The 12,548-nt window shown below is 32.6% G+C and overlaps 1 protein-coding gene across 1 annotated transcript; it reads left to right on the forward strand.

The window, feature by feature from the left end:
* LOC111509843 (uncharacterized) lies at window positions 1-9,060 on the forward strand. Its single transcript, XM_023165677.2, has 2 exons — window positions 1-177; window positions 6,780-9,060. Exons 1-2 carry the CDS (start codon window positions 149-151, stop codon window positions 8,764-8,766), a joined length of 2,016 nt encoding a protein of 671 aa, XP_023021445.2. The 5' UTR covers window positions 1-148; the 3' UTR covers window positions 8,767-9,060.
* Window positions 9,061-12,548: the final 3,488 nt, after the last annotated feature.

Below are 12,548 nucleotides of genomic sequence, written 5' to 3' on the forward strand. Positions count from 1 at the left end.
ATTCATTCACATATTCTGAGTCAACATTTATGACAAACGGATAATTTCTAATCTGTTGATAAAAATGAAACTCATACACTCAGTTAAAGTTTGCCAAACTAACTTGGTAGTTACGTTTTCATACTAACATTTCAAACTAGTTATTTTCATGAAAATGGTGAAACGAATTCTCAAAAGGTAGGTGGTGAACTATTTTTAATTTTTTCTTTATGAATTCGAAAACATTTTAAAAATAATAAAAATTAAATACCATTCCACAAATGGAGCTTCAGAACTTAATGGAAATAAATTGAAACCAATTACCTTGAAAGATCATAAGAACTACAATGAAATCTTTGTTAAGTAACTTCAAATTACGCAGAGTACCTGCATTTCAAAAGTCAATATGAAATCTATAATAAGTATATTCCTCAAGCCCATGCTGAAATTTTGGGATGTTATCTTTTTGATTGCGTGAAAATGTATAAAGTAGAAAATAAGCCAAACGCTATTAGTTATAAATGGTGAACGTTAAAGAGATGTGTGACTTTTAAGAAATATGAAAACACAACTCGAGGGAGGGATGAATCTGTCAAAAATTCTTGCACAGCTTTTATAAATTTAGATACAATTAACGATTGGGAGTTGACCATACAACATACGAAAAAATGGGATGAACTGGATTAATGCTCATTTTCGGAAAGTAACCGCTGTATGTTACGATTAAGAATGTCTATACGACTTTCATGAAATTCGTTTTTTATATCAACAAAGTTCAATTTTTTCGTAGGTACAGTTGTTGCAAAGGATAGTGAACGTAAAATCAATCCCCTGCTCTCTTCCTATAATATGGTTGGTGATTTGATAATTCATAAAACTCAGTGTTTTCATCACTTTCTTATGAAATGGTGACTTTTGCATAAATTCGAAACATTTTGAGTAATGCAGATAGTGGAAACATAAAATAGAATTTGCCGAAGTTTCATAATCATAGGCCTATTACACCGCAATTTTTTTTCTGTGGAACAATTAAAAATCAGGTTTACAATACAACATCAACTACTCGTGAAGAACTAGAGCATTAAGTAAGGGTGGCATTGCAGAACATCACTATGGAACACCTAATCAATGTGATGTGTGTCACAATTGAAAAATAAATTGATGGATGTAGCCGTTACTACGTGGTAGGAGATCATAATGAAAAGAGAAATGAAAATTAAAAGTAAAAAACATAGAAATTTTCATTTCTTTTTTCGCAATTGAAAAAGTTTAACTTTGACGTGATCAAGGATTTGGAAACTTTATAACCTTAGTGGACTAATTTGTGACTTTCTTGCAATTATTGAGAAAAATATAGAAAATGAAGTGGAAGTGTGTGGCATCAAATTATTCGTAAGAAAATAATCTTTCACAGAAAGCCGACGAGTCACCACGTTTCCATTTGAAAATATCAAGGTAACTGGAAAAATTCATATTTGTGACTGTGAAATAATTCTTAAAACGACTGTGAAGTCATAAGTCTCAAAGTCGTAGTTTTCTCATATTTACTTGACCAACAAAAATGAAGCGATTTACACGATCCAGGGCATTCTAGATAAAAAATAAAAATGATACTATTAATCAAATATTGACAAGTGGAAGATTGTTGGATTCAGAATGTCATTATAGATCGAAATGAGTAAAAATATGTAGGATTGTCCCATTTAAAAATCGAAAGTTGGGGCCATTTCCGGTGAAACCGAAAGTACGGCAAAGCAAGTAAATATGTCAAAATATGTTAATGGAAGTATAATACGCAACCCTCCATCTCATTTTCTATCTCCAATTATAAGAAAGTTATAGGGGTGAGAATCATCCGGTATAATGTTGTTGAACAGTTGAAATAATCAGTGATAAAATTATATTCAGAATACAGACGGAAAGTTGAAGAGTAAACGTGTTCAAGAATTAAAGAAAGGCATTCAATTGTTCGAAGAAAAGAAGGTTGTTTTGAAGCAGTTGAATAATTTAGTTGTTCAAGACAGAGTGCTCGATCGAAAAGTGTCTCAAACGAGATATCTACTGCGAAAAATTCAACTGCGCAGCGTAGATAATGTCGCCGTCAATGCTGAAAATTTTGTGCTTTTAACTGCAATAATGAATAATGTTTTGCATGTAAATGTAAACGTGAAATTCATGGCAATATGTGTGAAGTCCAATAAATTCGAATATGGATGTAATAGAACACAATGACAAATATTTTAAATGATGGATAAGCAAAAGTTGTCCTTTATGATGGCTTGCTAGATCATCTGATATGAGGTTTTAGATTTTCTTGGGGATTCTCGAAATCGAAAGGATACAATAGACGATTACAGTTCATTGCAGAATTTACATTATGGAATGTGATTAATTTACATTCCATGATGTCGGAAATGAGTTCGTAAATAAACTTCATCATTGTCGGAAAGTGAATGGTGAACATGATGTATATTTATTGAGACAGAAATGTTACATAAAGTCATACAACATTTCGAAAATTACGAAAATTAATTATACTCATGCATGGCAATTAAAGAAGAATAGTTAGAGCCTCTACTTTGAAATTACTAAAATTATGCACGGTTTTCCATGTTTTGGATTCATACAATGTTCAGTTATTTTTGTTGTCCCTTCATAACTTGTTTGCATCATCTTTCAAATGAAAGTTCCAAATGAAGAGTCACGTAGTGAATAGTTACATGAATACATTCTTAATGAAATTTCTTTTCAAATGATGTGTCGCCCTTGTATTCCTTTGATGATTTTCAAATCCTAAGAGATATGATGAATTATAGACAGGTTCTTTCATTTTTTCTTTGGTGCCATACAATACAGCACCACATATAGCATCAGACTTGAAACTGAAAGCGAAGTAAGGATTATAAAACTACAGGAAAGCAATTTCATTTTGGATCAGTTCACGTGAATCTTTCGATTGACGTTCTGTTAATCATACTTTCCAATTCATAGTCATCGCTTCATCGATTTTTTTTGTATCTTCACCTTTCACAATTTCGAAAATTAATATAAGTTCAAATGTGGATCTTCATAAGGGTGGCGAAAAGGGAAACTTTTCGGTTCACACCGATAAGTTACACTGCGTAAATTCAAACTATCTTTCACAAAGAAAAATGTTCTAATAATCAGCGAGTTGTATTCAATGATTTTGCACATGAAACAAAAAAAAAGCTTTATAAATACGTATCTCACCGTCTGCCACCGTCTTTATAATTGAAAAAAATTCAGTGTAAAATTAATTTTTTTTTCTCTGGACGAAAAAACTCTGATTTCTGAAGAATTTTTGTTCTGATATGTAGGAATAAAAGAGTTTCAGTACTTTTCACAAATTACATATAGTCCTTCACTTCCAATAAGATATATTATTATGTATGTATCATAGTTTGTTCATACACCAAAATACTCGTCAGATTGAATTTCCATCAGAACTCTGACTCGAATTCATTCCATAAGCAGTGAAATTGCAAATATCAAAGCATACAGAGTTGTATTTTGGAATTGAATAACAATAATGATTTTTCTGAGTTCTTCAAAAAAATGAGATAGTTCATAGTTCAAAAAAGTCTCCACCTTCAATAAAAACCCAGGTTCTATCATATGAACTGTGCGTTTTTTTTAGTTGTCGTTCTTATTTTGATAATATTTTTTGAATACTGGATGAAACGATACTCGAAAATATTTTTTTATTTCTTTGAAATAACTAGAACTCTTTTTTGGGAAAAAAAGTTTTTGGCATCTTGATACAAGAATATGTGGAAATCTTCCATAACGAATGTTTGGAATACAAACTGTGTAGAGAAAAGTATCTTCTGTATAATTCAGTGTTCATGTAAAAGTATTTCTTTCGAAAGAATTTTTTTTCTTTCGTGTTATTCAATGTTTTTATGAAAATAACTGTTTCAGGAGGGCTTTCTTTCAGTTTGTGTCTGTAAGTTGCTTCTTTACGTCATGTATAGAGTTACTTATTTTCAAATTGATTACTTTCTTCCTTTCTTTGGAAGATTCCCACATATTTTGTATCAAGATGGGGTAGTAGAAAGCCAAAAATGAATCACTCCTAAAAATATAACCCCTTCAATTCAAATAGAATTCTTTATATTGTAAAACATATTTGAATTCCTTCAAAAGGTAGTTCGAGAGTTATTAGGAATTGAAAGGGGTATATTTTAAAAGAGATTAATTTTTGGGAATAAAAGGTTCTGCCTTTCTACTTTTTCATCTTCATACAAAAAACCGTGGGAATCTTCACAAAGATGTGTAATCATACAAACTATCAGACACAAACTGGAAAAAAAGTTGTTATCCGAACATTTGTATGTGAAATTAGTAAAATTTCACTTGCATGGACAGTGTCATCCTCAATGGCGGACATCGATGTTTCGGATTAAGTTACTAGTCTTATTGTCTCTTCAGTGGATAACATTACAAGATAGAACACTCAATTCATTCATAAAATTACGACCTTATGCCACAAATGAGTTGAATCTACTCACGTCATCGATGACAGTATGTAATAACATTCATTCGCATATTTCATTCAATCCCAGCCATAGAAATCTGGTTCAAATTGAGGAAGATATATTTTTCAAAGATATCGATTTTTCAGAAAGAAAGGTTTTGACATTATACTTCTTTCATATTCATACAAAAAAGTGGGAATCTTTCAAAGATAGCAAATAATTCCAAAATGAACTCTTCACAAGGAAGTGACTATCAGACACGAACTGGAAGAAAAAGTCGTTTAGGAACAATCACTCTCATATAAACGTGAAATCACACGAGAAGAAAAATAATTTTGAAACAACTACTTTTATATGAATATTGATTCATAGAAAAAACACTTTTTCTATTCAGTTTGTATTCAGGTTTGCGTCACAATATAGCAAATGATAAAAGTAAAATTTCACTAAACATTTCACTTTTGAAAAAATCAATAGTATTCAAATTTCCATGTCTCCTATTCGATTATCGAAATTTCATATCTGGGGGTAACAACACAAATGTTGAAAACTCTTAATGAAGAGCCTTTTTTGAAATTTCAGTTGAAAAACTTTTCTTTTTCGTATTCTCAACAATTAATGAGAAGGTACAAATAGATGTGAACTGATAATTTCTTCATAGTTTACGAAAACTAGTAACTCTCTCCCCAAAAAACTGAAATTCATCTTGTCTTCGAATAGCTCATTCTTTCAAATTTCCCGGTGATATTACCTTGTTATAATTCGAAAGTTGTTATGTTTCTCAGGTCCTCATTCATTCACTGACTGGTGTTATTTGTAACAGACACTTGAGTTAATTAAGTAATACTTTATTTTTTACATGGGACAGCTCAGAAAACCGCAACAATAGCTTCCTCAAGAGTTTTGTTGCGGTTTCGTAAACTGTCCAGTGAAATCTAACAATGAAGTGTTATTTGAATACGCTATTGATTTCCATTGAGTATAGGTCAATTCCATCACAGACACTTTAAATGTAAAAGATAGAAAGACATTGAAAGAAATATATATCAACTGTTCAGGTCTGGTAACCTAGTTGATCCTGTGGGGAGCTACGTGACCTATCCAACGATGAAGGTGAATTAAAGAAGGAAAAGAATTATATAAAATATATTTTCTGAAGGAAATGCATAATCTCAAATGTACATTCCGAAATATACAATGTATAACGCATAATGTTAAATGCATAATGTATTTTGTATATTATACGGTGTATAATGTATAACGCATGATGTAAAATGGTAAAATCAATTTTTACCAAAAAATTATAGTTTTTCATTTAATTTTTTTTGTTCCTTTCATCTTTCACATTTAAAAAATATAAAAATTCCAATGGAGAATATAATGAATGTCATCAGATCAATGCGTCAAAACATTCGATGTAGTACAAGGGGTTTTCAGATATTAGTCTGTTGCAATCTCGCCACTATCTGTATTTTTCTTCGAAATGGGTAGCTAAGAACGATCCTTTTCAAAAGAGCTATTTGAAATACACTCATCTCGAGGTGTAAGAATATATGCTGATTTTTTTATCTTATATTTCTTAGAGTGAGGAGTTCATTGCCAATCGTATTTTTCCATTCATTTCGTTGTTCACCGTCTAATTTCATTCTGACAATTGTGATCCTGTGAATTGCCTCTTTCTGATGTTATCTTGATGTTCATTCACACCCACTATAAATGGTCTTGAAGTTTCACCAATATAACTTTTACTACGTTATACCTTATATAGAATCTTTGATAATTGATAATTGACATTTCGTTGAAGTTACATCTGTCAAATCAGTTGTCATTCATTCATACATCAATAAATTTTTCAAAAGTATACCTATAAATATACCCAACTATTTTCACCTGGAAATGAACAGATTCAATGATGGCGAATTATTCAATTCAGTTTGATCGTTCATAAAATATTGAGACTTTTTGAATTTGTTCATTTCCATACTCTCCAACAGGTCAAGTTTCAAACTTTTCTTCTAGAAATGGAGGGGCTTGTATTCATGGTTGAACTCATGTCCCTTCGTGATTAAATGAGCGGCATATGTGAAATTTATTTGTCCATTCTGGAAACTATATTCGTGTTCCTTGTAAAACCCTTTATAGTGAAAATCATACAATGAACTGTATTAATTAGTTTTTTCAGACTAATTAACGTTAAGTGCGTATTCGGTTCAACTAATAAATGAGCCCTTAAAGATTGTTGGGAACTCTTCCACTTTATCTTTTCATTGATTCCAATCAATAACTAAATATTTATTTCAGGTTCATGTGGGATTTAAAAATTATTTTCTTCTGTTTTTATCTACTGGAACCCTGTGCTGGACTTGACTGCGAAGAATCTGCTGCAACTGAACAACAACGTAAAATTAATTATGGTTATTACAACTCTTATTCATATGTTACAATAGTACATAATATTACATTGCAATGCTCAGGAGTCACATTACCATTACCACATAGAGCTTTTGAACATAATTGCGATAACTGTCCTCATGTTATGAAAATTGTATCTTCGAATCTTCCAGTAATACCTTCAGCAGCATTTTCGAAATATTCCACAACATCAATTCTTCATATGGAAAGACTATATATAGGAAAGCTATCACCAGGAGCTTTCAACTCTCTATACTCTCTCAAAGAAGTGTACCTTAGTGAAAATAACATTACTGAATTGAGCCCAGGAATTTTCAACTCCTTATCCGAGCTTCAAATTTTAGATTTATCAAAAAATGATCTGAAAACATTGGGACCCAGTTGCTTGACTGGAGCAATCAATTTAATATCATTGAATTTATCTTTGAATTCTTTGAAAAGTTTTGACGAACTGGTTTTGGATCAAAACATCATCAAACTTGAATATATTGATTTGAGTTTCAATCAAATAACCGAAATTAATATAAGAAGTATTCGACATAAGATTGATAACATAGATTTGAGCTGGAACCAAATCACTAACATAGATTTTTGTATCAATGGTTTTAAAAGTATCACTGTCAGCAAAAATCGGTTAAAGTCGATTGGAAAAAATAATTGCTCGAATGTGACTTCCAGAGTCATCAATTTTGATTTGAGTTATAATATCATTTCTGAATTATTCTCAGATACTTTTGAACATTTAAATACACTCAAAATATTGAAATTGGAACATAACAATATATCTTCTCTCCCGATCGGACTGTTTTCAGACTTGTCTAGTCTAATAAATTTGAATCTATCCAACAATAAACTGGAACAATTTTATCATGGAACTTTCGAAAATTTGAAAAATTTACAAATCTTAGACATATCAAATAACAAAATCACAGACGTAAAAAGATACTTGCATTCTTTGGCGAATATGAATGAGTTGTATATTCAACAAAATAAATTATTTCATTTGGATTCAGAACAAATAATCGCAGACTCACCGCATGTATCAAAAATTTCTCTGGGTGGCAATAACTTCACCTGTGACGATCTCATTGAAATAATACATTACTTCAGAAGTAAAAGTGTTATTGTTGCATATGGAAGCGTCAGAAACTCCTCCAACATTCAAGGTATTCCCTGTTTTGATAACTCGAATTTTCCTCCAGAGTTTTCACAAAACTCTGATTCAAATACAGAAAAGAATTTATTGAATAAAGTCCTGCCGAATGAAGATTATAAAACAACTATCATGTACGATTACTTTAATGAAGGTTTCAAGAACAGTAATTTTTACAGGTATTTAGAGTCTATGAAAGAACATAAATTACTGAACTTCAGTGATTCTAAAATCTATTCTTTCTTTAACAATGGCTTCGAAAACTCCAAGTTTTACAGATATCTTGAAAATCTGAAAAATGTTGAGAATTTTACTGTTGAATTCAATGAAGGTATATACGAATATTTTGATAAGGACTTTAAAAATAGTGGTTTCGTTAAATATCTAGAGAATATAAAAAATTATCATAATATCTCATTGACAGGGATTTCAAATAATGCAATGAAACAAGGATATGGTGAAGACTTCATTAGAGATAAATTACAGAAATATCTAGAAGGTCTCCAAATAAACCAAACAACTCCAAACTCGTCGGAATATATTTCTGGTGATACATTTTGTCCGGAATTCGAGAAAGTGGAAGTGAGAGAAATATTGTTGATAGTAACAATATTAGTTTTGATAATAATAGCCACCATTTTGATTATTTTGACATATATTGTTTATAACAGTTTGAATAAAATGAAAAACACTAACGAACGAATGGAACTTCTTAACGCCTAATGTTGCTAATATGCTAACAAGATCAGATAAAAATCAGTTTCGAAAGCACTTTTATTCGAAACAACAGAATGTTTCTTCAATATTTACAAATGTAGCAGATATCTCGAGAGAGCTTTTTGGTCATCAGAATGTTTGTCTTCAATTTCGAATTTGAAATTTGTCATATGGACTTTCCTAACAACGACTAGGTACTTCACTTTTTATTTCAAGGGCTAATTGTTAACAGAAAACTGTTCAATAGAGGGTGTTTGAAATGTGAAATTCCGTATTATGAAAATAAAATATAATTTGAAATTATGAGTTTGAATTTATTTTTGAGCAATAAAACATTTCAAGAAGGTGGCGATCAACCAGACAAAACTTGATTGATAACTTCTTTGAGACAATCGAAAAAATGGTCACCGTTTGAATGGACGACTGATACTTCTGGCATTATTCTCACCGGTTCTTAGGATTATCTCAAAAGGTAAGATACTCACCCACTTTCAGATCGTTCAAGTTTCCGGGAATTTAAAAGGATTAGTCACTGGGTACGTACCTTGTTGACGGTAGTACAATTGTATGCTTTGAATAATTTTATAACGACCTTTTTTCAACGGACATTCAATTCAACGAATGCCTTCAAAAGAAACATATTCTCAAGTATTCCTAATTTGTAAAGATGTAGAAAAAACTATGTATCATTTATGGAATATAATTTTTAAAAATCGTGCTGAGAAATCAAATATATCACTAAAAAAGTATACTAATCATGGAGTGATGAAGATTTCCGAATTATAAATGGAATTATAGATACCAAAGGTTTTTTATTTGCAATAAGATGGTGTTCTTAATGTGACAGCGAATATCCTACGTTAAGTTCGGACACCAAAGTGCAACATACCATAAAGAGAAATTGTGACTTTGAAAAACCTGAACTCAGATGAGGAGATCACCATTCTTCCAGCTGACAAGGGAAATGCCACGGTGCTCTTGAAAACAGAAGAATACATCGGAAAAATTGAAGAACTTCTCGACCCGTCCAGCTACCGCAAGCTTAGCAGAGACCCAACACAATCAAGGTTGCGGAATACGATCCGTCTCATAAAATCAACATCTTTGTCGGAAACTACCAAGACTCCACGGTTTTCCAAAAATACACAATAAAAAAGTTCCGTTGAGACCTATAGTGAGTGCACCGGGTTGTGGGAAAAATCAAGAAAATAACCTTGGAACTAAGTGATATTCTGGTCAGTTTCGACGTTGTGTCCTTGTTCACCAACGTCCAGCTGGAAGATTCTTCGATATTGTCAGATTCATCAAAGCCTGCCTAAGGGGAAGGTACTTCCAATGGAGAAAAGATTTTCATGGGCAATTAGATGCCGTAGCGATGGGAAGTGTCCACTCAGTCCGATGATAGCCAACTTCTTCATGGAGCAATTTTACAACCTATTTCTAGACCACATAAATGCTCAACATCCTAACATCAAGTTCACCATGGAGACTGAAGGGGAACAACGGCTATCTTTTCTAGATGTACACGACCGACACATAAAGGGTACCAAAAACCGACACATACGGACAGATATCTGCATGCACTTTTTAACCACCATTCAAGTCAAAAGCGGGAAATTATCAACACCCTGACAAAGATACCCGTAGAATATGTGAACCAAAACACCTACAAGAAGGATTGGAGCATCTTCAAGTGGCTTCATGATCGAATGGATACAGTGTAACCGAGATCAACAAGGCCATGAAACTGAAGACTTCCACAAGTCAAAATAGGGAGACAACTCTAACGATTGTGCGTGCATTTCTACCGTACATGCCTAGGGTTACAGGCAGAATCGGAAAAATCTCAGAAAACCATAAAACAAAAACAGTGTTCAAGCCCATCAGGAAAATACAGCAAAGCCTTAGATCTGAGAAAGAAAAAAGAGATCCACTATCAGCTGCGAGGGTATATCGTATACCATGCATCTGTGGAAAAGTTTATATCGTTGCCACCAAAAGATCCATGGGTACAAAGCTGAATGAACATCGGATAAACTGTAGATTAGATCGAATAGACGAATCGGCAGTTGCGGAACATGCCCTTAGTGAAGGAGATAACACGATACTGTTTGAAGATATGAAATAACTTGTCCCCTATCATAAATGTCACAGTCGGCTTGTAGTGGAATCCAAGGAAATCCATAAATATACGGAAAACTACAACAGAAAAGAGGAGGCGGTAACGCTCAACTGGATTTGGAATCCCATACTAAAGGATGCTGAAGTGGCAACAGTGCTATGCAATGTTACATTATTAACAGGTGAAAACACTTCGGCCAATAGCAACACATCAACAAGAGATACGGACTACCTGAGTCAACATAAATACAACCTACGAATTAGAACTCACCAGTCATCGGTGAATCATCAAGATGAATAATCCTCTGAAGAAGCTACTCATGGTAGCGAAACGTAAGGATGCATTTCCAAACTACGACGGCCTTCAAACCGGAATGAAGATAGTAACACTGATAAGATATTGTTCAAAACACTATTTCCATACATGAATAAATGATACTGTCTATTGACACGAATTTAGCTAACGAGTCAGCAAAATCAGGACATCCTGTCACATTGACCTACCCATGAATCCCTCTTAAAATTCCCCAGGACATCGTTATTTTCAATAAGAAACTCTCATTCGGATTTCTGAAGGCTTTTCTATTTTTTTGTCTCATTCGTGCCATTAAACCAGGGATTATTCTTATTAGTTCTCCAGACAAACCCCGTCAAGTCTCTGGAACAAAATAATCAAGGAAACTATGTTTATATTCTTCCAAAGATAATATTTGAACATTTTTGTTGATGACAAAACACAAGCACTACACGAAAATTCTTGAAGCGTTCTGAGAGCGGTGCCTGCGCGAAAGTAGCGATTCACATTCGATTTGGATCGCTGGATCGATAACAGTAAAAAAGTAGTCGAATTATTAAAGGAGGCACCAAACCTGGTGCCTCCTTTTTGATAGAGACTCATAGGCCATTATCTCATCGTGGTATATGTTCTACTTCCTTAACAAATTGTAAGAATCATCATTCCATAAGAACTTTCAGGTATGTTATTTGATGGACATGCGTTGTATAAAAGTAGATTGCTTCTTTACCAGTTGCTATGTTGAAGATTGTGGTCTCCAGACGTATTCTTACTATCCTCACGGTGGATACAGAAACATAATTTTCTACAATTATAATACAATTGGTAATATTGGAGAAAATATTAGCCGTATGCGGTAATTGATGAAAATAATCCTCTATATTTCAAAAACGCATTGTCTGCTGTACAACATGATTTTTGTTCTTGTTTTGGTGTGTAACTGGTACTGATTCATTCGGTGATACGTGTAAATTTTCTTGATTTTTTTTCATTTACTTATGGTTTTCACATTAACAAATGAAATCAATTCATTCGCATTCCGCAAAAAATAGAATTTTTGTATTTATAAACAATACTTCATTTGAAAGAATAGTTTTCAAAATTCTAGATGCATTCTCAAATGCTTTCTCAAAATCTTCCCTAAACGCACAACTACTACATTAAATCAGATGTTCAAAATGTTCACCTACTACACCGTATGAGTGGAGTAGGTGAATTTTTTGACAAACATATCAAAAAACTTGGACGATATCATGTTCAATCTGCAACATTTTCATTATGACAACGCCTTTTCCTGAGTTGAAACGAATCTTTATATCCTTTATTGTTATCCTTCACTGTCATTTCATTCAATGGCCATTGCAAACAGATA

This window comes from Leptinotarsa decemlineata, unplaced genomic scaffold (genome assembly GCF_025532065.1).
Source record: "Leptinotarsa decemlineata unplaced genomic scaffold, Ldec_3_MD MMD2_P_RNA_scaffold_5, whole genome shotgun sequence".
Lineage (NCBI taxonomy): Eukaryota > Metazoa > Arthropoda > Insecta > Coleoptera > Chrysomelidae > Leptinotarsa > Leptinotarsa decemlineata.